This window comes from Sarcophilus harrisii, chromosome 3 (genome assembly GCF_902635505.1).
Source record: "Sarcophilus harrisii chromosome 3, mSarHar1.11, whole genome shotgun sequence".
Classification (NCBI taxonomy): Eukaryota; Metazoa; Chordata; class Mammalia; order Dasyuromorphia; family Dasyuridae; genus Sarcophilus; species Sarcophilus harrisii.
In genome coordinates, this window is record NC_045428.1 from 394,750,281 (window position 1) to 394,778,165 (window position 27,885).

The following is a 27,885-nucleotide window of genomic DNA, read 5'->3' on the forward strand; positions in this document are numbered from 1 at the left end:
CCTGTCTTCCACTTAGCTGCCAAATTATGATTCCTAAAGTATAGGTCTAACTATGTTACTTCACATTCAAGAAGCTTCAATGATCCTTTAATGAGTTCTAGATAAAAATACAAATTCCTCCATTTGGCATATAAAAATCTTTACAATTCAGCCCAAGCCTACCTTTCCAGGCTGATTATATACATTTCACGTTCCAGTCAAATTGGGTTATTTTCTATTCCTTCTTCCCATTGTTGTGGTTCAGTTTTTTTTAACCACATTTGAAATTTTCTTGCCAAAAACATTGGAGTAGTTTACAATTTCCTTCTCCAGTTCATTTTACATATGAGGAAACTGAGACTAATGAGGTTAAGTGACTTGCCTAGGGTCACACAACCAGTAATGTCTGAGACTGGATTTGAATTCAAAAAGATGAGTCTTTCTGACTCTGGGCCCAGCCCTGTATGCACTATGGTGGCACCTAGCTGTCCAACAGTCTGTGTCTTATCTTCAAACCTCTATATAAAAGCATCTCCATCCATGTCAAGGCTTTGAATGTTCTTCACTCCCTTACATCTTACAATCCCTAACTTCTTTCAAGATACTTTCAAGATACCTCATTTAAAGGGTATTTCTTGATTTCCAGAGTTGTTAAAAAATATTTACACATACATGCTCATGCCCAAATAATATAAGTATTATATATATATATATACATACATACATAGATTCACATATGTATATACATGTGCCCTGTATTTACTTAATTATGAACATGTTATATTCTCCCACTAGAATGTATACTTCTTGAGGGTAGAGATTATTTCACAACTATCTTTGTATCACTATACCTAGCATAATACCTGGCATGGAAAAGGCACCTGATAAAGGCATGTTATAAATTGTTTATTATCAGCTATTGAAAACATGTTATCAGCAGCAGGACTCCCTCATCTTTGACTCTACATTTAGTGCTGAATTTAGACAGCTCCTTCCATTGCATAAAGGGGCACAGCTTTTTACTGGATTTACATTTAGTAACTATCAACTTTCTAGGAATTTAGATTAGGACAGGAAAGGAAGAAAAAGAGAACATGTGTGCTGTATTATTAATAAAGAGGATTGACTAATTATTGCTAATAATTCCTCTCAGGAAAAGTCTGCTCATATATTTTCCCCTCTGAAGTCTTTTCTACCTAGTGAAAAAAAAATTATAAAGAAGAGAGAAAGAAAAGGAAGATTGTACCATGTACAGATCCTTATCCTGAATGCTATGACCTTTTTTTCCTGCTCATGGATTTTTCTAAAGATTTACTTTTTAAAATAACAACAATTATGATTTTTATTGATTTTTTTTGTTTTTGATTATCTATACTTTCCAATCTATCCCCCTTCTCAGAAACTCAACCCTGATAATAAATAATTCCAAGAGAAGAATGAAAAAAATAACCCAGTTTAATAAAACTAACCAAAATTTTGAAAAGGTCTGACATTCTATTCAGCTTTCTGCACCAAACCCTCTTCCATCTCCCAACCTGAGAAAGGAATATAAGAAGGAGATACTTTCCTATTTCTCTTCTTTGCACTCCTTAGGTCAATACAATTTCATAACAATTGATTTCAATTATTTTGCTATTATTTTTTTCATTTATATTGTTGTCATTGTATGGATTATTTTCCTGATCCAGCTAGATTATTTTGCATAATTTCTTATAAGTCTTTTAATATGCTACATCTAAAGACTTCTGATAGAGAAAATCGGACAAGAGCTTTATTAAAACTTTGTATAAAATAAAGAAAATCAGATCTGGGCTAGGCCCAGGATCCTCCTCTCTGTAGTAAAATGCCAAGTGCAAAACTCTATACTTTTGAGACTATTACATGTCTTAGTTATAAAGTCTAAACTTGCAGCTTTCAGCCATTTTGTAGCCTAGCTTCTGATGGACCCTACTTTTCAAACTTCATATTTTAAAATGCACTTTTGTTGTTATTCAGCTGTTTTTAATCATGTCCAACTCTTCAGAGCCCCATTTGGGGTTTTCTTGGAAAAGATACTGGAGTATTTTACTATTTCCTTCTCCAAGTCATTTAACAGATGAGAAAACTGAGGCACACAGGGTCAAGTGACTTGCCCAGGATGGCACAGTTAGTAAGTACCTGAAGCCATATTTGAACTCAGGGAGATGAGTCTTCCTCACCCCAAACTCTGCATTCTATCTACTATACCATCTAAATATACATTATGGTAGATAAAAGTAACAGAATTTTACTGTGCTATAAGAAATAATGAGTACCAAAAACATGGGAAGACTTATGTGAACTGATACAATGTAAAGTTAAGTAGAAACAGGAAAATAAAATGTATAACAACAACAATGTAAGTGTAAAACACAACAATTGAAACTCTATTGTGAAATCATATTGACTAAGCTTGTCCCCAAAGAAATAAAACGAGAAGGCATTTCTTCACATTAAAAAAGACTCTTCAAAAAGGAACCCACATGTGCAAAAATGTTTGTGGCAGCCCTTTACATAGTGGCAAGAAACTGGAAACTTAGTAGATGCCCATCAATTGGAGAATGCCTGAATAAATTATGGTATATTAATATTATGGAATATTATTGTTCTGTAAGAAACGACCAGCAGGATGATTTCAGAGAGTCCTATAGAGACTTACATGAACTAATGCTGAGTGAAATGAGCAGAATCAAGAGATGTTACATGGCAACATCAATATTATATGAAAGTCAATTCTGATGAATGTGACTCTTTCCAGCAATGAGATGATTGAGGCCAGTTCCAATGATCTTTTGATGAAGAGAGCCATTTGTACCCAAAGAGAGGACTGTGGGAACTTAATGTGGATCACAATATAACATTCTCACTCTTTTTGTTGTTGTTTGCTTGCATTTTGTTTTCTTATTAATTTACTTTCTTTTTTTGATCTGATTTTTCTTGTGCAGCAAGAAAATTGTATAAATATGTTTATACATATTGGATTTAATACACATTTTAACATGTTTAACATATACTGAATTATCTGTCATCTAAGTGAGAGGGTGGGGAGAAGGAAGAGAAAATTTGAAACATAAGCTGTGTAACATAAGGCTATCTAAGTATGTTATCAAATTATTTGTGCATATATTTTGAAAATAAAAAACTTTATTAAAAAAAACACCCTTCAGCCTCCCCTGCTTCTTTGTATGAGTAAAGAACCATGGATAGGAAATATGACATATAATGTAAAATATCTTAGACATATTAGCTAGCTGTATAGAACTTTTTTCTTTCTTCCTCTTTAATTTTATTTATATTATATTTATTTAGGACCTCTTTTATTCATTATAAAGCATGACTATAGGAAAAGACAGGAAAAGGAAAATAATGGACAATGTTAGTTTATGTAAAAACAAAATTAATCAAAAATTTATTTTTAAAATTCCAGTTAAATTAGACATATAGAATTTGAAAACAGAAACAATGTTTTTCTTACATAACGTCATCATCATCATAGTTAGCAATAAATCATTCCAGAAAACCTCTATTGTCAGTACTGATTAATTAATGGATAGATCCCTAGACGTGGAACCAGGAAAACCTGGGTCTTCAGCTCACCTTGAAGACTTACCGACTGTGTGATCTTGAGCAGATCCTTTTGACATCTGTAAGCCTCAGATTTTTCATATGTACAGTAAAAATAACAATATTCTTGATTTCATGGGATCATTGAAAGGAACAAGGGAGATAATGTGTTTTGTAAACATTAAAATGTTACCATGTTAATAATAATTTGTTATTACTATTATGTGATTATTCATCATTCTTAGATTTGGACTTTGGCATCTTCATCTTAAAGATTTATATTATGCCACTTGAAGTTACATAATATTCTTTTCCATTTTGGCCAAGTTTTTATATGTCTTAACCTTCTAACTTTCTCTAACCTACTCTTCCCCTACTCCTCTTCATTCTCCTTCTCCCAAATGAATCAGGCTGCTAGTGTGTACACTGATATGTGCTTAACTAAATTGTTATTCAAATGCCTTGTCCAGAAACAGGTAAACATCTACACTAGATCTATATTGCCTTTGGATATTAGCAGCAGATAATGGTGGCATTCAGACTACTTCAGAGACATGAAACTTTAAAGGAATTCTATTGTGTGGGGGCATAGTATCTCACTTTATTATCCTTTTTCAGGAGTGGATCTGCTTTGGCCCAGCTTTATGGAACTTCTGCTACCTTGGAGCACCATCACTTTAACCATGCTGTGATGATTCTACAAAGTGAGGTACAGAATTAATTTCTCCAGCTACCTATAGAATCAGAAACTGACAGAAATCTTTGCCTCTTTTTTTTTTTAGTGCCATGAATATCCTGGATAGAATATGAAGATTCTTCTCTATTCTGCCTTCCTTTCTCCAGTATTGTCCCTTTCCTATTCTTTGGCAGTACTTATGCTATTCTGAAATGGCATGCTAAGTCTTCACTAGTCCTATCTACCTAATCTTTATCTGATTGTTAAGATCAATAAATAAGCATTTATTAACTGGTTTAGTATATGTCAAGCACTGTCCAGTACTGATAATACAAAAGTAAATGCAGGAATAGTCTATTTTAAGAAATTTCTAATCATTTAATTATGTGGGTATTTCAATTCAGCACAATAAAATATAAAAGTTTTCATAGTTTGTCAAGATTGCACCAATAAATTGACCAAAGTCTAAGTTGCTGATTTTATTCAAAGAACTATGCATTTCTTTTCCTTTATTCTTTATAAAATACTATAAAAACTATGATTTTAAAATAACCACTGAGTGTTGATATATAAAATATCATCATTGTCTTCTAGGAGGATTTCAAAATCACTGATAACAGTTGCTTGCAACAATAACTAAAATAAATATTTTTCTAGCTAGATACCTGTCTATCACCTTCCCTCTCCTGTCACACTAAGTAGAAAGATAGTAAATTGTAAATGACCCTAGCAGAATCCTAGAGATAAAATGTTTTCATTGATGTTGTTCTGTTGGCCCTCAAAAATGTCACATTATCCATAGATTATGATCTAAGTATATTTATTTCTTCCAGTAAATGGATAAAGAACTCAGGAAAGAAGTAGCAAAGCAAACAGATCATCCATCGGAACAGACCTCAACCTCAAGAGGGCTAGCTAGTTATTTTGTGAAATGCAAACGATTTTAAAAGGTTACAGAGAGGAAAACAGCATGAGAAAGATATGTTTTCTCAGTGGAAGAGAGGAAACCCTTAGAGACAGACTAAGAAATTATGATTGCCAGCAGGACTGGCTTGTCAGCAAGGAATCAGCTGAAGGAAGAATCTAAACTAAGATAATTTCCCCTATTTATCCTTCAGATGACAACACTGGAGCTTAGAGTGGGACAGTCCCTTTCTACATTTTCAGCTCCTGCCGACTACTATCAGACTGTAACTAAGGCTACTAAGTTAATATTGCCAGGAAGGGTTCTGTTTAATTTTCTGCGAGCATGCAGACTTTTTGAGACCAGGAAAAGATCATCTGTTCCCCATGATTTGTCATTTTTCTAGCTGTACCATTAATTATTATTATTATTATCATTATTAAAGCCTTACTTTGCTGAAATATTCTCATTAAATATGGTATGTTTTTCCTCCAGCCTGTCTTGAAAAAAAAAAAAATAGGTCTCTTACAAGTGGGCTTCATGAAAGCCTTTGACTCTGAGAAAAAAAGTTGAGACTGCCATCTGTAGCTAAGGCCCTGAATTCAGAGTAGAAACCAGAAAAGTCACTAGTGGTTGTGTATTCTCCTTTTTGAATGAAATACAGATATTCAGGTCCAAGTGACAGGAGCCAGCAGAGGTGAGGAGAAATACCCTGAAATCTATTGCTTTGACAATTTTCTCTAAGGTCAAGAACTGATTTATTTATTTATTGTTTTTTGTTTTTTTTTTTTCTGACAATACATGTGCATTCATTTTTTAAAAACACATTTCCTTATGAATCATTTTGGGAGAAAAAAATCAGAACAAAAGGGAAAAACCAAGAGAGAGGGAAAAAAACAGAAAGAAAAAGAAAATAAGGTATCCAAAACATGTATTGATTTACATTCAGTCTCCATACAGTTATCTGTATGCAGATAAAATTTTAGATCCAAAGTTTATTGGGATTGCCTTAGATCACTGAATCACTGAGAAGAACCAAATCTTTCAAGAGAACTATCCAGGGCATTGGAGGAACTTGCTCATGGCCACACAGCCTAGATGTATAAGAGGAAGCCCTCCAATCTTCCCAATTCCAAAAACCAGTCTCCTATTTGCTATTCGTGTTGCCAATAATTTGTTCAAAGAACATAAAATGTTCAGAATGTAACTCAGATACAATCTAGTCTAATCTCTTCATTTTACAAGCAAGTAAGGTCCAAAGAGTGACAGCTAGGTGGTAAAATGAATAGAGTTCTAGGCCTGGGGTGAGGAGAACTAAGTTTAAATCTTGCCTTTGATACTTCCTAGCTGTTACCTTAGTTTCCTTCATCATAAAATGAGCCTAAGAAGGAAATGACAAACCACTCCAATATCTTTGCCAAGAAAATCCATGAGGTCACAAAGAGTCAGATAGAAGTGAACAAAAATAAAGACCCAAAGAATGGCTTAACTTATCCCAGATGGCCCAGAACAGGGTCAGGGCAAAGTGGGAACTGGAATCGGGATCTGCTGACAACAAACCCTTTCCACCATTCCACTTTTTTTCTGATATTTCCTTTCTCATGTCTCTCCCTCCACAAAATTTTGTGATTGAAAAAAACTCTTTCCATATATTATTTCATTTTAGTCTGCTAGATGAAGAAAAAAACAATTATTTTTGTCTCCACCTTCCAAAGAAAGTTATAGCTCACAAAATTTAAGTGAAGACATCAAAGTCACATGGTTATTAAGGTTTTGTAACTAAGACTCAAAACTATTCTTCTTTTCCATTCTGTTATACCTTCTTCTCAGTTCTGGAAAATGCACTAGGTTTGTGTTGGAAATCTCAGAGTTGTCTATACAAATTCACATATTCATTCAGCAAACAAACACCCATTATGTACAATTTACTGTCTCAGGGCCTAAGGAACTTACAAGATAGTTAATTTCAAGATTGTTAATTATACTTCACAATTATAAAAACTATGAATTGATTAGAGAATAGTGTTTATTCAAGGTAAGGATATGGTCTTTTTCAGGGCATTGAGATAATGATAATTAAGAACAACAACATTTAGACATCTCTATAAGACTGACAAAGTACTTTACAAATATTCTCTCCTTCCATATTAACAACAATCATGTGAGGTAAGTACTGTTTGATCCACATTTTACAGCTGAGGAAACCAAGATAAACAGGATTAAGTGGCTTGGCCAGGGTCACACAGCCAGTAAGCATCAAAGCAAAATTTGAACTCAAATTCCCAGTCCTAGTACTCTATTCACTGCACCAACTAGCTGAGCCTCTGATCTTCCTTACCTTTGGGGATCACAGATTCTAGAGTCTTAGATGACATATAATCTTATCATATCTAAATAAGAATTCTCTCTCTGACATACTCAGCAAGGGTCAATTAGCTTTTACTTGAAGTCCTCAGTGAGGGGGAATATAATACTTTCCAAAGTAATGTTAACAATAACTAACATTTCTATAGCATTTACCATGTGCAAAGTGCTTTACAATAATTATCTAATTTGATCCTAATAACAACCTGGGTGAGGGAAGTATTGCCCCATTTTACAGATGTGGAAACTAAGATAAATAAAGGTTATATTACTTGTCTAGGATCCCACAGCTAAGAAGTGTCTAAGGCTGGGAGTTCATTTCACTTTTGAATAGTTCTAATTTTAAGGATTTTTCCCTAACAGCCACTCTAAATCTCCTTCTCAGCAGCCTCTTAGTAGTAATTCCTTAGCCCCTTTTCTCCTACTTAAGAGCAAGCAGAATATGTCAAATCATATTCAGGTTCTTGGAAATAGTTATCATATCCCCTTAAGGTTTTTCTTTCATTATAAACATACTTGGCTATTTAGCAAGTACTTAAGATAGCTAGTCCCATTGGTTCTCTATGATGATCATCACACATGAAAACAAGTAACTTACTGCAATAAAGCCCCATTAATGAAATTCTTTCTAAGTTGAAGATATATATATATGTATATATATATGTATGCGTATATAAACAGACAATCTTAATTGATATCCACCTTTGATTTATTTATGAAGAAAAGATTTATTTAGCAAAGAGTCTAAACAAAGAAAATCCTTATATCTATTTTAAACAACAAAATGTTTTTTAAGATTTGCATATAAAGAAAATCAGCAACTGTTCTGAAATTTTTAGTAAGAAAGTTGCTTGTGGCATTGAGGAATTAAGTGATTTTTCTGTAATCTCAAAACCAAAATGTGTCAAAGGTGGGACCTGAATCCATCTGCCTGAATCCAAGAATGTCTCTCTATCCACTTTCATATGTTGCCTCTCATTTAAAGAATGTATTTATCAAACTTTTTTATTTATGAAAGTCAGTCTTGCAATCCTCTGCTAAATAATACTTTGCTAGTCTTCATAGGATGATAGTTTCAAAACTAGCTAGGTAGTAAAGTGAATGGAACATCAGCTCTGGAGTCAGGAGAACCTGAGTTCAAATTTAGCTTCAGACACTTAACATGTACCAGCTATGTGACTCTGGGTAAGTCACTTAACTCTAATTGTCTTACCAAAAAGAAATAAGCAAAAAAAAAAAAAAAAAAAAAAAAAAAAAAAAAAAAAAAGAGCTTAGAGATCATTTAATCCAATGCCCTCATTTTTATAGTTGATAAAAACAGAGGACCAGCTGCATAAGTGGCTTGCCCAAGTTTATATGGATACTGAGTAACACAGTTGGGATTTGAATCCAAGTCTTCTGACGCTAAATCTTGAAATCATTCCTTTGTCCTATGACTTTGCCCTTGAAAGTCATGAAAATGCATTTCTTTAAAATTAAATCCTGCTTTAAAAAAAAAAAAAAAACAGATACAAACCAGGTGTAATTAATCTAATTTCAGTCTAATTAATCAAGATAACTCAGTTTTTAGTTGAATCTTAGCACCAGGAGTTATTTTTCTGACATTGCAGAGTGTACTAGGGCTATAGTTAGAGATGGACAGTTGATTCCCTCTATCCTTGGACTCAGCCCCCTGGGTCTGATCAATGCTGCGAGGGATTCTCGCTGACTTTGTGATACCAGCATCCATTTAGCTATTTGTCTTCATTCTACTGGCTGAATTAAGGATCTGGAAGAGTTCATTTGAAAATTATTATTAATATTGGATTGGGTCCCAGTTGGAACCAATATGAATGAACTATTATCTGAAAATAAAATGTTCATCCATAGGAGGTAAATTAACTCAGAGTAGCAGATTCTCATTTAGAGTCTTGGAAGATATAATTTTCTAATTGATATTAAAGCATTAGTGGGACAGGAGTTTACTCAGAGTTTTTTCAGATTTTTTTAAACTCTCTCCCCAAATCAAGCTTAATAATATTAATATTGTGCTAATGAAAATGATAATCATGTTATCTATATAGTCTTACCTCTCTAAAAGCAAATACATGAAAATCTGGATTACAAAATAGAAAAAGTAGGATGTGAAGAATTATTCACCTTACAAAAAGCTTTAATAATAGAATAGAATAACAAACCATTTAATTCATTTAAAACAAATTTTTGATTTTCAAAAATTCAGCTATTAAGTAATGACAATATTGCATAAATCAAGAGACAGAAACAGCCAAAGAAAGAAAAAGAGACAAATAAAGAGAGACAGACAGAGAAAAAGACAGAGATAGACAAAGAGACAGAGAGACCTAGAAAGAAACAGAAACAAATAGAGAAAGAGAGAATGAACTGAACTAGAAATATTTTCTAAGTAAAATCTATCAAGCATTTTTTTAAACACATTAATGACAACTGATTTCCCCCAGTTGAAAGCATCTATTTCAAAAGCAAATGTTTCCAAAATGACAGCTTAAAAATGTTTCCTGTGAAACAAATATTTATTTTCGGATTAAGGTTGGGTAGGATGCCAAAGTATTTTATAAACTTTCCATATGATAATCCTAATGGGAAAATTCCATTGAATGGGTAAAATGTGGATGTATATGTTTATGAATATGAATATACAATGATTTAAACATTTCCAATATCTTTTCTTCATAACTATGTAAAACCTTCTTAAAGATGTTTGTTCCTCCCTACAATGTAACATTTGCCTGTATATTTGGCTATTTATGTATCATCTCCATTCAAAAGTCCTAATTTGTCTTATAACAAACTTCACTTGGTTTTGTTTGTATGGTTTCTGTTGATGTTTCAAAAACAACTTTTGTTTTAGGAAAAATGCAAAACAAACAACTGGGGGTTGAGTATGCTTTCTGACCTTTCATTTTCTCATTCTAGGGTCACAACATCTTTGCTAATTTATCTTCCAAGGAATACAGTGATCTCATGCAGCTTTTGAAGCAGTCCATACTAGCAACAGACATAATTCTATATTTTGAGTACGTATTGGCATTTAATCTACTTAATCTATTAATCTGTATATGGATGTGTGTATGTACACATACATATACATACATACATACATATAAAATTCACACACAAGAGACACAGAGAGAGAGAAATTAAAATCACCATCTTTGAATTACTTTCCATTTCTATGATGGAGTATGCTTGGGATTATAAAATTTAGTCCTCCATATTTTTTAGCTTTTCTTTGGGGAAATCCAAAGAAAGGCAAAAGACTGTCCCAGCTCTTGAAGAGCTTACAGTCTAATGGAAACAACATGTAACAAAACATCTAAACAATCTCTCTGTCTCTCCCTCTCTTTCTCTCTCTCCTTTTCTCTTTTTTCCCTTTCCTTTCTTTCTCCTCTCTCCTATATAGATAACAACATCTATATGAATAACAAATAGAAGGAATAGAATTAATTACTAGAATTAAAAAGGGATTAAGAGAGGCTTCCTGCAAAAGGTAGAATTTTAATTGGATTTGGTGGTGCATATGGATATGAGAAATGAGAGCATTCCAATTATGGGGGATTTTGTTTATCCTTTGTTCTCTAAGAAGATCATGGCATCAGGGAGGTGATGCCATGACATGCAAGTGAATTAGATTTAAGAGAGATGAGACTGTGCAAAGTCACAAGTCTTACTTTTCACTCCAGAACCAGTACTGGGGACAACCAATGAAAATGCCACCAAGAGATGAAGTGTTTTGGTTTTGTAACTAAATTCAAGAGTGTGTGATATGGTATAAGAAGCCTGTAAGGTGTGAAGGGAGAGTAGGGACTAAGTTTTAAGTGACTTTGAACATCAAAAAGAGAATTGTGCATTTGGTAAGTTATAGGGAGCAATTGGAGTTTATTGAATAGGGGGTGACTTGACAGGATCTGTGCTTTAGGAAAATCACTTTAACAGCTGAATGGAGGATAAATTGGAACAGGGAGAGGTTTGAAGTAGAAAGACTCACCAGCAGGCTATTGCAGTAATCCTGACATTAGGTGGCAGTGTCTTAGGAGAGAAAGTTTGTTTGAGAGATACTGCAAAAGTGAACTTGATGAGCCTTATAACAGATTGGATATGGGGAATAAGAAACAGTAAGGAGCTTACACTGATACCTCAATTGTGAGTCTGGGGTATTGAGAGCATGATGTCACCCTCTCCAGTTATAGGAAAGGTAGAAGGAAGGGAGAATTTAAGGAGGGATAATGTGTTTAGTTTTTGACAGGTCAAGTTTCAGTTGTTTCTACTGGACACCCAGATGGAGATGTCTGAAAGGCAATTGGAGATACAACAATGGATGTCAGCAGAGAGGTTAGAGCTGAATAGAGTTTGAGAATTAGCCTAGAAATAGTAGTTACATCCATGGCAGCTGATGAGATCACCAAGTGATCTACACAAAATAGCTTTGTAAGTAGTTTTGGAAATGTGTAAAAGTGGAAAAAATGCTGGGTTTGGATTTGGAGAGTCAAAGTTTGAATGTTGGCTATAATCAATTCATTTGACTTCTCTGGATCTCAGTTTTTTCATATGCAAAGTAAGGGAATAGAAGTAGGTGATTTCTAAGGCTACTTCCAGCTTTAAATCCTATGATTTTTATTAAGGAGATTTTTGATTGAAAAGATTTCCTATCATTTTTTCTCAGTTACAATAAGGCATTTATGAAGCACACCAAAAGAATAAAATTCCAAACAGAATTCTTTACTACTTGCTTTTTGTGTGTCTCCAAAAAATGTCCCTCTTTTCCAGAGCATGAAATATTCTTTTTTTTTTCTTTCTTTCTTTTTTTTTTCTCTTGATCTCATCCTTTCTTGAGGCAGCTTAGTGGTGTAATGAATGAAAGGCGAGGTCTGGAGTCAAAAGACCTTATTTCAAATCTCATCTCTGATACCACTGGCTGCCTGATGATGGGCAAATCACTTGTTTTTACTTTGGTTTCTTCATCTATAAAATGGGGTTAATAATAACACCTATCTCCAAGGGTGGTTATAAGAATTAAACGATACTATTTATAAAACGTTCTGCAAATTTTAAAGAACCATGCTAGGCATGATTATTACCTCCCATCTTGTCTAGGACCTTATTCTTTCATTTATCCTCTACCCCCACTAAATATTGTCCTATCTCTTTCCTTCTTTTCAGACTTTTCCTATATCTAATATCCTATATCTAATCCTGGCTCTGATGCTAATTAGCTTTGTGACTTATGGCCAATCCCTTAATTTCCCTGTGTTTTATTTTCTCATCTATAAGATGGCAAAAATCAAATTGTTCCATCTACATCATAGGAAAATCAAAAAAATTAAATGAAGTACTCATGCACATACATACACACACATGTACTGAATTGAATTTTTATTGTTGCAAAAAATCTTCAGTGTAGAAACTTCTACCAATGTAGATTGGCAATTCCTCTATAACTTAGTTTTAGAGGATGGCCTGGGACACTGGGAAATGCCTATTCTAGTGACTTATTCAAGGTCTCACACCTAGTATTTGTCACAGGCAGGATTTGAACCCAAATCTCCATATGCCACACTGCCTTTCATCTAAATGAAAATGATTTGAAAAATGCAAAGTGCTAGACAAATGTAAAGCATTACTGTCAATGGCTTGGAAAATCAAATTGAGAGATGCCTCATAAAAGATGATTATTCTTTGAAGTCTAGAATTTGGAACTTTATTACATTAAAATTTGGTGAATCCAACTTTCACCTGTCCTTCAGATTTTGCTGTTGTCATGCATTATATTTAAAGTTATTAATATTTACATTTTTAAAAAATAATGTAAATATATAATGCTTTGTGTTCCAAGAGTTTCTGAGACCTTGATGTTACAATGAGAGAGATGTATTAGCATCCATGAAAAGGCATTGCCTCCTCTATTTACAGAATGGGTAAGGCTGTTTCTACCTATGTGACAACACAGAATAGACAGTGAAGAATGGACAAGGAGAAATTTTCTGGCACAGTTTTTTCCCTGGTTTGACGGAACTGGCCATTGGTCTGGGCACTATGCTTTACAGCTTTGTGCCATCCACAAAGGGGTATGCTGGTAAATGTTTTATCATTTAACTCTACAGGGGACTATTGTCAGGTAGGGAGCTGTCTATGTGACACACTTGTTTTATTAAATCTAGACAACCAATACAAAAATTAGGTGCTGATTTATAGCATTTGACCATTTCCAAAGTATAAATTCTATACTGAAAATTTAACAATCAGCTCCTACAAGCTGGTAGGTAAGACCAGCACATTTTCTGCTTCTATACCACTTTCAACAAGGTCTTTTTGTTTGAATTCCATCTGTTTCATCATATGACCTCTTTGTTTTCAGCAACAGCTGAGAAATCAGATGGCATCTCTGTCTTAGGCATGTGGCTTTTTGTTATCGGAAGTAATAGGCTAAATCCATAACATAATTATTTTCTTTCAAAATCAGATTAACCCTATCAGTCTGACTAACTGTCCCTTTCATTATAGTTACTGGAATTATTAGCAGCTAGCTTATTTCTCTTTGTCCTCAGCAGTTGAGGAGCAACCCATAAACTTTCAAGAAACTACACACACATACACACACACACACACACACACACACACACACACACACACCAGGAGCTATGACAGATCTGTGAGTGTCCCGTAAAAACAAGAGCTCCTCTTTTCTCCCTCGAGTATCTATGGAGCTGAAATAGGAAGACAGTAGTGTTGGTGATTCATTACCTTGGGAATAACTAACAGGACTGGAGGCGAGGCTTGCCTAACATTTATCTACCTTTAGTAGATGCAGAAATAAAGCACAAAATATAAATATAAATTAACAGACTTTAACGATCACAGTGTAAAACAGGTAAGGTGGTTCTCTTACACTTTATAAATACAGAAAAGCCTCCAGGTAAAATTTTTAAATGATCAGGCCTGATGATATGTGGCTGATGACCCAACAGCAGTTCCTTTATGTGGGTAATTTCAATGTCTTTCTCCTAAGAGTTGCTTGTTTGGGGGATCCGATTATTAAAAGTGGAACGTCTGCCAAGAAAGCAAAATGCTAAAGCGTAATAAAAACATATTTGATTAGAGAGGAGATTTTCCAGTGAGCTGCTTTTCACTAGCAGTGATATTTGCTACTGTCCTTGAAACCCAGAGTAAAATGTTTTCGGTGCTCTGTTTGAGAAGTTAATGATATCGTTCTTCATGATGTAGTAGTCTGGATCTAAGGGATATTGTATCATTTTGTGGATTTTCTGATGCGTGTTTTTTGCAGCTCTTCATAAAAACTTCTGCAATTGCCAAGGGTTTCTTGTTGACTTCTGCCAATGATACCATTTGGGAGATGAAAGAAATGAACAACTACATAGTCAAATAACTATGTGACCTTGAGCAATGGCTTTTCATCACTAGACCTCTATTTCCTTATCTACAAACTAAGGGGGCTGACCCAGATTATTTCTAAGGCCCTTCCAGCTCTAACTTTCATTATATGATTCCATGGAATTGTTTAAGTCATTTGTCTAAATGCCATAAATGACATCAGGGTGCCAGCCCTGGTTGAACTATCACAAGAAGATTATCACAGATGGTTTATATGAAAAAGTGGTTTTCCAAGTGGCCTTGACTTTCAGGATACAATCATGGCAAAGCCATTTTCCTCTTTGTTCTTCCCATATGGACTTTTTAAGATTTCCTATTTGGTTGACAATGGACATAACCTGTAAATTTGGTCCTTTGCATTCACCCCATTGTTGTTGTTCTGTCTTTTGTTCTCAGTGAGAACCAATGACATCAGGAGGGTGATGTCTTGACTTGCAAGTGAATTGGATTTAAGTGAGACAAAGCTGTGCAAAGTCATCAGCCTCATTCTCTCCAGTCATCTCAGTCCAGTAGCCAGTCTTAGGTCAGAATGAATGGTGATGGCAGTAGGAGGTCATTTTTCCCCTAGGTCTCAGGTTAATGTCCATTCAATAATTAAAGACTAGATAAGAATTGAGGCAAAAGATGGCCTAATTTGCCTTCACAAAAGAATTAATCTAGGAGGGGAAGACCATCCAAATTTCTGGCCAGAACAGAAATAGTTGCTATTTATACTTTGTAGTCACCCACCCTCATAATGTGGAAGGAGTACTGGATTTGGAGTCAGAAGCTGGCAGGAACTGACTCCCTATGACTTACAAGGTCCCTTTGTCTTAATTCCATTTGTTTCATCATATGACCTCTTTGCTACCAACAACAGCTGAGAAATCAGATGGCACCTCCATCTCAGGCATATGGCTTTTTGTTATTAGCAGTGATAGGTTAAATCCAGGACACAATTATTGCCTTTGAAAATCAGATTAGCCTTAGACTGAAGTCATGGCTCTGGTAATTTTCTAACTGAATGATCTTGATCGAATCAGTTAACCCTTTGAGACATTACAGATCCACTGATAATTCTTCAGGAAAAATGGCATCATTCACATATCAACAATAATCTGATCAGTGTTTTAGGACTATCAATTTGGTGTGCAGGGTGGCTTGGAGAGGGAGGAGACTGGAGGCAGGGAAGCTAGTCCTAGTCAGAGGTGATGAGGGCCCCACGTAAAGTGGCTGTGGAATGAGTAAACAAAAGAGAGCAAACAGGAGAGAGGTTGAGGCAGGAACTTCAAGACTTGATAAATGATCGAATGTGGAGAGAGAAAAGCATTAAAGATGACCTCAAGTTTGCAAGTCTGGGTGACTGCTATTCAACAATCATTTGTTAAGTGTTTAGTATAGAGATGCCAAGACTGGAAATGGAAAAGTTTGGAGGAGGCAAATAATATTGGGATTATCTATCTCAAAGAATTTTGTGAGGAAAGAACTTTGTACACATTAAAGCACTATATGGAATGGAATGAAATATATCTATTACAGATCTCCTCTGTGCAGGCAGGTAACTCAAAAGGATAATACACTGAGCTTGGAGTCAGGAAAATCTGAGTTCAAATCCAGCCTCAAATACTTACTAACTGTATGAGCCTGGGTAAATCACTGGAAAAGGAAATGGCAAATTTCCATTATTTTTTTCCAAGAAAACTCGATGAACAGTATGGTCCAGAGGGTCACAAACTGTAGAACACAACTAAAGGACTGAATGTTTACAATAATATACTCCTAGAACTGTGCTGCTTTACAAATGTCTCATTTGATATGAATATATGATTCATATATTGATATGAATATTCATATCATCTCAGCCCAATGGCATTGTTCACTGACATTATTTCATTGCTGACAGCACACATACCTATACATGAAGATTTGGATTTGTGAATGATTGAATAAAAAAGCATTTATTAAGTATTTACTATGTATGTATGTGGCTAGGACCTGAAGATAAAAAAAATAAATAAGCAAGTAAGTCATTCTCCATAGTTGCCTCTGTTAGCAACCACAAGAGACTCAGATGTTATGTAGTAAAGACAATACCACTGAATACCATTTCACAACCCTCTTGTGTGTCTTCATTTTGGGGCACACATCTCTTAAGACTGGCCTTGGGCCTCACTGGATCACTTGTGGATTTCTAGGGCATTAGGGTTGAAAGCATAAGTCATTTGTTCTGTCCTCAGTTTGTACCATTTGAATCACAGGATGTATTGAGAGCATAATTTTACCAAATCTTTGTCATTTTTATGCTAGGAATATTGTACATTCATGCAGTCTTCCATTTCCTTCAGCAGTCAGATTTTAAGACTCAAGACCCCAGATTATGCAAAATACCAGAGGTATCAGTGAAAAGAAAATCAAATTGGTGTGCTAATATTTTTCCTTTCTTTATTATGGGATTTTCCCCATAAGAGATAATACATATTGAGCCCCTTCTCTGTGATGCAAGTAGAATCTAGCTTTACTAATGTGATCTGAAGTCTGTGACCAATTTAGGGCTAGACTGATTTAAGATTTCCATACCAGCTACTACAGCTATTAAAATTTCCATCACTGGAGTATTTATTCTCACAGGAACTGTTCTGTCATTGTGTCATGAATTTGTATGAAAGAAATGAATTTTGTTTTCTGCCTGTGACTTTGCATTGAATTATCAACCTTTGTAATAGGCAGCTTCCTTGTATAATATGTCATGTCTCACCCATCAACCATATACCATCAGCAGCTTTAATGATAACTGGTGGGGGAAAGGGGAGGGTAAATCAAAGGCTGGTTGGAAATGATGTTCTTTTTTATTCAATTTATTCAATTGTCTAGTTAGTTTAATTTGGAAATTAAGCTAAGTCTGTATATAGCCTGGACCACTGTTTAAGAGATTTTCAATTATTTTATCTTTATATTCTTAAATGGATGAGGCATAATGCTAGAACACTAGACTTGGAGCCACACCAAAAAGAAAGAAAGAAAAAGGAAAAAAGAAAGAAAGAAAGAGAAAGAAAGAGCCAGAAAGAAAGAAAGAAAGAAAGATACTATGAGTTCAAAGCCCACTTCAGAGTTTTATTATCTGTGATCTTGAGCAGTTCCTCAAATGCTAAGCCTCAGGTTCCCTATCTGTAAAATGGAGATGGTAATAATAGTACCTAGTACCTACCTCATGAGGTTGTTTAGATCAAATGAGAGAAGATATTTAAAGTGCTTTGTAAACCTTAAAGAGCTAGGGATTTGTTATCATTTTTCAGTGTATCAAATCTCTGTATAAATGCTAATGGTGGGAACTGTAAAAGTGCAGACAATAGTTCTCAATGCTTCAGGAATGGAAGGGTATCTTAAGATTTTGATGGATCTTGTTGTCCCATAGATTAGTCTCCCTGATGTCGGTGCTCCCTATGATGGTAAAGACCCTAACCCATCCATCCTTTTCCTTATTTAACTTTTTGGTCAAACCCTCCTACAAATCCTACATGGAGGATTCAAACAATATACTGGCTTACCCATCTTCTCTTGACAATGCAATATACATGTTTGACACTTGTGTTGTCTACCACTTGTCATTCTCACTATTCTATTCTGGCCACATGTCTTTGTGATGATATCTTTTATGTTGCTTATCCTATACAATTCATTCATAATATAATAAAACCCATTCAAACCCACTATGCACGTCTCTATTGTTTTCTGATTGACTCACAACTTTAATCTCTTAAAGAGAATGATATTCCACAATTTATCACTAGAAGAATGTGGATATCAAAGGATAAGTCTATGTTTCATGAAGTTCATTAGAAAACCTGCATAATTTAGTAAAGAAAATTCAATCCATTCTCTTATACCTATTCAATTCTGAATCCTGTGCAGAGCTATTCAAGATAGATTTGCTTATGGAGTAGCTCTAACAGTTGTCCATCCAACAACCTATCGTAGTCTAGACAGTAGGTAGTTTTTGATGAATAATTAGGCAGGATTCTTTAGGGATAATTATATATCTCTTTTAGGAGACTCCAGTATATCATGACACATGATGCAATTAAATACCATATCATCAAGATCACCTAGTGAATCTCATTTCTTATAGAGAATGTCTCAAATATAAATATTAATTGGTATTGTTATTATTGCACTCATTTTTACATGAAAACACGTTATTGATAAATTGGTGATGGTTTCAGGGGAAAAAACCACCAAAATAGTGGACATCATGAAATTTTAGAGTTGAGAATTCTAGTTGACACTAGAACCCAGATCTTTTCAGTATAATATTGAGACATCTAAAGGCATAGATGGATTCTAGAGGTGTCCTCAAATTCTGGGCCTGATCTCTAAAAACTGGAGAGATTCCAATTAATCTGGCATCTCTCCAAGGTCTTTGTGAGGAGGCAGGAATGTGGACTACATGATCTCTGAAGGCTACTTTCCATTACATTATTCTATGATTTCTTGATTCTTTAATACTTTAAAGCCCAGTTAAGTACCCACTAAAGGTGATATGAGAGCTGCCTTCAAATATATGAAAAGGCATGAATGTGAAGAATGGGGAGGATTAATTGAAGGTGAACTGAAGGAGATATTAAAAGTAATGAGATGAGAAGCTTTGTACACACTACAGAGGAGAAGATTTCTGCTGGTCACATCTGTAAAATCAGGCAAAAATTCTACAAGTGCTAAAAAGTTGACAAAGTGCTTATCAACTAATCTGCTCTTTACTGACTTAACCTTTATTTTATGTAAGTAAAATATCACTTTTTACAGTGGTATCATGTTAAAGTCCAGTGATTTTTGTTTGTTTTAACTCTGATTTTGACAGTCCTAATTTCTAGATGTCCCATGGTATGGCGATGATAGAATATGAACCCTGGAGTCAGGAAGAATTGAATTTTAATCCAGCCTCAAACACATACAAGCTGTGTGACCCTGGACAAGTTAATTAATATTTATTTGCCTCAGTTTCCTTATCTGTAAAATAGGTATAATAATAGCACCTGCTTCCCAGATTGTTTTGAGAATCAAATGGGATAATATTTATAATATTATTTATTATTATTATTATTTATTATATTATTAATTTATAATATTTATAAAACACTTAGCACAGGGTAAGTGTTATATAAACATTAACTATTATTATTTATGCATATATACATGTATATGAACAAATTAGAAAGCCTTTATTAATGCTTTACATTGTTGTTACATATCAAGCACTGTGCTGAGCAAGGGTTGGATACATAAATATAAAAGCAAACATTTTCTTTGTTTCCAGAGGGAGATAATACATGAAATGGAATAGTAACCAAGGAATATCTTGTGGTTTGGAAACTTAAGAGGTGAATCCAAATCAAAAGGAATAGGAAGTAAAAGATTTGTATTTGCATAATGAAGAATTTATTATAAGGCTATATAGTCATGGATGTCAACAAACTGAATTGTCAACAATACAGTCTACTATAGGTCCTGAACCAATAGCCCAAATAGCCATGATCCACACTGGACTCCAGATTCTTATTTACTAAAGACTTTGTTGACATCATCAATGAATAATCAAGTAGCATTTGGACCATTGCCCTAATAACTGACATATACTGTGTCAGAAGTGGCTTTTGAACTCGTCTTCCTGTATCCAAGACCAGCTCTCTGTCCACTATACCATATTAACATCATCATCTCCTCTTCTTCCTTCTCCTCCTCCTCCTTTTTCTCCTCCTCTTCCCCTCCCCCTTCTCTTCTTCTTCTCTTCATTCTTTCTTCTCCTTCTCTTCTCTTGCTTCTCCTCCTCCTACTTCTTTTCTTCCTCCTTCTACTCCATTTTCTTCTTCATCACCATAGTAAGCATGTCATTTCTCCTCATTTTAAATATTGTTCAAATAGAAACAGCCCAAGGATGTTGATTTCTTGTTATTCAATATTGGGATAAAAATATTGGCTTTTTTGTAGTTGAATAGAAGTATTAGAATGTAAGCTCAATCTCTGGTAGGTTCACTCCCTCTTCAGAACAACCTAACAATTTACAGGATACTAGAGATGATATGCCAAGGATGTTTTAGAACCAACATATCTGGAGAGAGCTAACATTGTTCAATTTTCTGTGTAAGCATTTATATATTGAAAATCAGAAAATGAGGGCATCTAGTCAGAGCAGTGGAAAGAGCCCTGGAATCCAAAGGATCTAAATTCTAATGCAACCTCAGACATTTGATACTTAGCTGTGTGATTCTGGGCAAGTCACTTTACCTCAATTGTCTAATAAAAAACAAAACAAATGAATAAGCAAATGATACAAATCAATACTTTATTTAAGAAAGTAATGAAGAAGATTTTCCCCCAAGAGAAATGGTTGCTAACTGGTTATTAAAACCCTAGCTATCACTCCATTATATGTATAGTTTCTTCTTCTGGAAACTCCTTGACTGGATTTCTATACTTTAAAAGCTTTTTATTCTATATTGCTAAGAAATTATTTGGGATAGTAGCATCTATTTAAAAAAACAGCATTAAGTTTTTATGAATCAGTGTTGTATCTGGGTGATTATCAATGATAGTGGTACAATCTCTATTCTTTCTTTGGTCATTTTTTTCTTATCCATAGATCTCATAATAAATTTTTCCAAATTTCTCTAATTTGTTTGTGATGTGACTTGATGTCTAGGTCACATTCCATTTGGATCTTATCCTTACATAAAGTGCAAGGTGTCAGTCTAAATCGAATTTCTTCCATATTGATATCTAATATTTCCAGCAGTTTTTTTCAGTGAGTCTTTACCTCAGAAGTGAAAGGTTTTATAAAATTCTAGGGTACTAGATATATTTGTTTCTGAATAATATGTAACTAATCTGTTCCACTGATTGATCTTTCTAATTTATAGTCAGCATTGAATTTTTTTGAGAATTACAGTTTTGCAATTTGGAACTATGCCCAAAGGGCTATCAAATTATGCATACCCCTTGATCCAGCAGTGTCTCTATTGGGCCTATATCCCAAACAGATCATAAAAAAGGGAAAAGGATCAACATGTGCAAAAATATTTGTGGCAGCCCTTTTCACAGTGGCAAGAAACTGGAAACTGTGTAGATGTCCATCAGCTGGAAAGTGGCTGAATAAGTTATGGTATATAAATATTATGGAATATTATTGTTCCATAATAAATAATCAGGAGGATGATTTTTAGAGAGGCCTGGAGAGACATGAACTGATGCTAAGTGAAATGAGTAGAACCAAAAGATCATTTTACACAGCAAAATCAATGTTATACGATGATAAATTCTGATGATTGTGACTCTTTCCAACAATGAGATGATACCAGTTCTAATGATCTTGTGACCAAGAGAGACATCTATACCAGAGAGGACTGTGGGAATTGAATGTGGGTCACAACATAACATTCTCACTCTTTTTGTTGTTATTTGCTTGCATTTTGTTTTCTTTCTCATTTTTTTCTTTTTTTGATCTGTTTTGTGTGTGTGTGTGCAGCATGAAATATGTAAAGAAGAAGTGCACATGTTTAACATACTAGATTACTTGCCTTCTAGGGGAAGGGTTACAGGGAAGGGAAGGAAAAAAATTTGCAAGACAAGGTTTTGCAAAAATGAATGCTGAAACTTATCTATTCATATGTTTTGAAAATAAAAAACTTTAATCAAAAAAAAAAAGCGAGAGAGAATTATAGCTTTGTAGTATAGTTTGTCTGGCATTGCTTCATTTATTTTCCTTGAGATTCTTGACCTTTTTTGCCTCCATATGAATTTTGTTATTATTTTTCTATAAAATAATTTTGTAGTTTGGTATGATATTGAATAAATAAATTAATTTAGGTAACACTGTCATTTTTATTATATAGATTGGTTCTATCCATGGAGAAATAGGTACACTGATATGCTCTTGATAACCCTATGAATGAATACTAAGGTTCTAAAAAGCAATTTGGAATTATATACAAATATTTACTCAATAATGCATGTCCTTTGATCCAGCTCTCTCGTTGTTTTACTCACAGAAGATCAAAGAAAAAAGAAAAACTATATGTACAGAAAATGTGTGGGCAGGTCTTTTATGTAGTGGCAAAAAACCTGGAAACTAAAAGAATGCCCATCAGATGAGAAATGACAAAATAAGTTGTGGTTTAATATAGTGTTATAAGAAATGAGGAAATAGATGATTTCAAAGAAATAAAGAAAAACATATGAACTGATAAATGGAGAACCAGAAAGCCAATTTATTCTTTAACATCAATATTGTAAAAATAAACACTTTTGAGGACTTTTATAAACTGATGAAGAATAAAGTGAGCAGAATGAAGAAAACAATTTTTATAACAACATGGTAAAGACAAACAACTTTAAAAGCTTCAAGAATTCTGCTCAATACATGATCTTCCATAATTCCTGAGGATCAATGATGAAATATGCTATTCATCTCCTGATAGAAAGGTGAAGAATTTAGGATGCAAATTGAGACATATATTTACATATACATATACTTACAGATGTCTATATTATATATATGTGTGTGTGTATATCTTTGTACGCAACTAACAAGGGAATTTGTTTTGCTTAATTATATATCTGTGGTAGAGTGAATTTTTTTTTTTCTGTTCTGATATGAAAGAAGGAGTGGAAGAGAAAATGAATTTTTATTACTTAAAAATAATTGTATCGGGGAAGCTAGGTGGCGCAGTGGATAAAGCACCAGCCCTGAAGTCAGGAGGACCCAAGTTCAAATCTGGCCTCAGACATTTAACTCTTCCTAGCTGTATGGCCCTGGACAAATCACTTGACCCCAATTGCCTCAGGAAAAAAATAGCATAGGGGATACTATAGACATGGAATGTTATATGCAGCTCAGATGAGATCACTGTGTTTTTGGTTTTTACTTAATTGCCTTACTTTGTTTTAAGAGACCTCTCATGGAGTTGGCATATTCTGCAAATGTTTGTAATGTAAAAACATACGCTAATAAAATTAATACAATTCCTTTCCCCTAAAAAAAAGATAAACAATCCTAGTTCAATTTCTTAATTGAACTTTCTGGGATATTTTCTAGTTTGTATTTATAATATAAACTTTGGCATCCATTAGTACATAGAAGATATTGACTATGATGATAGTAATGATGATTTCATTTTTTCATAGTGTTAGTAGTAGCAGTAATAATAACAATGGCCACATTTACATAATGCTTTAAGGTTTGCAAAGCACTCTACAAATATCTCATTTTATCCTCATAACAATGCTGGAGGATAGATGTTTTTATTCTTCCATTTTACAGATGAGGAAACTGAAGCAGGAAGGAATTAAGAGCCATACAGGTAGCATATGAAGCCAAATTTCAACTTGGATCATTTTTACTCTAAATCTAGTGCTCTATCCATTGTACTTCTTGCCTTAGTACACTACTACTACCACCACCACCACCACCAGCACCATTGCTCCTACTACTATCCTCACTACTACCACCACTACTACTATCAAATCATTTAGTCAGACTTAACGACAGAAAATCAGTCTGTTTGGTAATCAATCAAACCAATTCTCAGAACTTTGAGACTAAATACTGTCTACATAGCTATTATTTAAACTTTCTTCCTCTCCCTAATTTAGAACATATATGTCCTCCAAATTGAAATTTGGCAACAATAAGTTCATAACAAAAACTGCAACTTCATTTCTGCCATAAATTATGTGAGAGTTGATTTGCTGTTATTTTGGACAAAACTGTGATTTAATTTGTCTGGCAGAATTCCCAGTGTGAAAACTCACTCTACCAATGTAGAATGCACTATTCAACTATAACTTTGAATGATGGAGAGGCAACTGTCTGAAGTCATTGAGAGGTTGAGTGACTTGTTCATAGTCACACATATTGAATGTGTCAGAGAATGGACTTAAGTCTAGGTCTTTCTGATTCTCAAGACCTTCACTTTATCCTCTATGCTATGATAACTCTAAAAAAGAGGTATTAAGGTATCTAAAATATCATTTCAGAAAATAGAAAGGGAAGTGCTTAGGAGGCAAAACATTAGGGACCATTATATGGCAGGTTACATCTTACAGAATATGATATACTTCTTTGCTAACTTGAAAAATTATTTTACCCTGAATTTACTCCCACAGAGTATCTTTTATATCCTAAATGTGATTAGGTCCTACATTAAGGTGATATAAAATTCTTCTGAAATTACCATTCTTTTTCATTGTCCCCCTGGTTCCTTCCTTTGAATTTGGATGGATATTAACAATCTTATCAGTGTCATGATAAGTGCAATACTTCATTGTTTCCTACTTTAGATGTATGTAATCACCTCTCTTATGAATATATTCAGAAATGCTTGTTGCTTTCTTGAAGCATCAATATTTTTTTAAAAATTATTCATCTTGACAGAGCATTAGCTTCATGTTTTCCAATATTAATGTATGAGGTTCAGGGCTCTTATATTCTCCCAGTAAATGTGTTTATGTAACCCTACAGGCTGAAAAAATTCATTCTAGGTTTTTTTTTTTTTTGATTATATGATTTTTTTTTCAGGAGGAGAACTGAATTCTTTGAACTTGTCAGTAAAGGGGATTACAACTGGAATGTCAAAACCCAGCGTGATATATTTCGGTAAGAAAGTATTATTGTTCATTTATTTCATTATTATTTAGAAACTTACCCATGTCTTTCTAAAAAGTGTCATCTAGAAACAAAAGAATAATTTTATACAAGCAAGTTTTGGATTTAAAATGGGCACAGGTTCTGCTCACTCATATTGGAATAAAGACAATAATACACTAAAAATTTAACAACTGACTCATGAGTCAGTTTGAGCTGGCTGCTGCAGACACACATAATACTTTTTCTGACATTTGACTCTCTGATCATCTAAGAGTGATATTGTCATTAAGCATGGTTCTGTGGGAAAATAGCTGGATTGGGAATGATGTGACCTGCTACTTTCTATCTGTGTGACCTTGCTCCTTGAGCTTCAGTTTCCCCATTTGTAGAATGAGGGGCTTGAACAAGATGAGGGAAGGAGAGAACATGGTATAATTGATACAAGACCCCAGTCTTAAAATAAGCAAGACTTTGACTCTGATACATCCTACCTAGCTAATCAAGGACAAGTCACCCTCCCAGTGTCCCCAAACCACCCTCAAAGATTCTGATTTATAGATGTGATATGATGGAGCACTCCACTATGGAGTTGAAGGACCTTTGTTCAAATCCTGCTTTCTATATATACAACCATGGGAAATTTACTCAAACTCCCTAAGATAGATGAAGCAATACATATGCTAGGCACTAAGAATACAAACATAAGCCTACCAAAAAAAATTTGAAAGACAGTTTTTGAACTTAAAAAGCTTAATTATAATGGAGAAGGCAGAAGATAAAAGGAAGCTGTACTGTGGGGGAAGGAAAGGAAGTGGGAATGAAAAGGAATAGAGCAGGATGAGAAATGATTGTGGATAGTCTGGTCAGTTCTTTAAATGATGGTTCCAAGCAGGATTGTACCCATTGGAGAATGGGATTACAGGGCAGAGGCATCCCCAGAAAAAAAAAAAAAAGCTCCAAGAAATTTCATTCAGAAAGACTTACTTGGCTCTTTTCAACAATGAGATGATTCAAGGCAATTCCAAAAGAATTGTAATGGAAAATGCTATCCACACCTAGTGAGAGAACAATGGAGACTGAATGTATATCAAAGCATAGCATCCAAAGAAAGAATTATGGAGGCTGAAGGTGCATCAGAGCATAGTATTTTCACCTTTGTTTTGTTGTTGTTATTGTTTTTTTTGTTGTTTTTTTTGCTTGCTTGTTTTTTTTTTTCTTTCTTGTGCTTTTTTCCCTTTTGATCTGATTTTTCTGGTGCAGCATGATGAATATGGAAATATATTTAAAAGAATTCCACAAGTTTAACCTCTATTGGATTGCTTGCTATCTAGGGGAGGGGAGAAGAAGGGGGAAGACGGAGAAAAATTTGGAATACAAAGTTTCACAAAGGTGAATGTTGAAAACTATCTTTGCATGTATTTTGAAAAATAAAAAGCTATTTAAAAATAAAATAAAGAGATAAGGGGGAAGTCTAAGCTATAGAGTGGTTAAAAATAACAATTCTAGTAATAGAAAACAAATTTTTCAGACAGAAGACAGAGTCTTAAATATAAAGGAAAGAAAATAACATAAGACTATGTTGGTGGTGAATGGACTTTCATTATTTCAGTGTCCTACCCAGCAATATTCAGTGATTTCCTCTGTCCCACACAGTAAAGCCCCCAATAATTTTCCTATTGCCCTGCACCACACCCTTTCCTGACCCAGTGAAAATATTCTACTCACTGTCCCCAAGACATCTTTTGTTTTCTTTCCTCTCTACCTTTTCTCTTACTATTCTCTTTCCTGGACTACTCTTATATCCCTTTTCTCTGACCAGTTGAATCGTATTCATTGTTTGAGACCCAATTCAACTTTCCTCTTTAATCCCTCTTTACCTGAGTGATCATTCCTGCTTTGATTATCCCAACTCATACAGCACTGTCTTCCCAGTCATTTAATATTCACTTACTTCCTTACATTATTTATTCTGTTTTCATATTTGTGTCTTATCTTCACAACTAGATGACATGCTCTATGTAAGTAAGGACCATGTGTTCCCATTTTATATCTCCTATAGAACCTAATGCAGTGCTGTACTTTTAGTAAATTCTATTAAATAATCAATTTGTTCATTGGTTGTTAACGGTGATAATGTATCATCTGTTTTATGAATGTAACTAAAAGGCATATATTATCCTTACTGATCCTAGACTGATCCCAGGTGTTCTTCATGATGGTAGGCCCTGGAAGAGATGACAGGCCCAGAACTCTTGGGCACAGCAGCATAGGGAGCAGACCACAAGGAAAGGGGCATTAAGGAGTATGTGCTATTGGAATATTGGTGACAGAGACAAAGTCATGACCAACTCTACTTTG

General features: G+C 34.3%; 1 protein-coding gene across 1 annotated transcript in view; it reads left to right on the forward strand.

The window, feature by feature from the left end:
- The window catches only part of PDE11A (phosphodiesterase 11A), a 452,396-nt gene that overhangs the window by 361,094 nt on the left and 63,417 nt on the right, over positions 1–27,885 (forward strand). Inside the window, exons 14-16 of the mRNA XM_031960412.1 lie at positions 4,180–4,270; positions 10,440–10,540; positions 25,459–25,536. Of these exons, the coding sequence (XP_031816272.1) occupies positions 4,180–4,270; positions 10,440–10,540; positions 25,459–25,536 (270 nt within the window). The remainder of the gene's footprint in view (positions 1–4,179; positions 4,271–10,439; positions 10,541–25,458; positions 25,537–27,885) is intronic.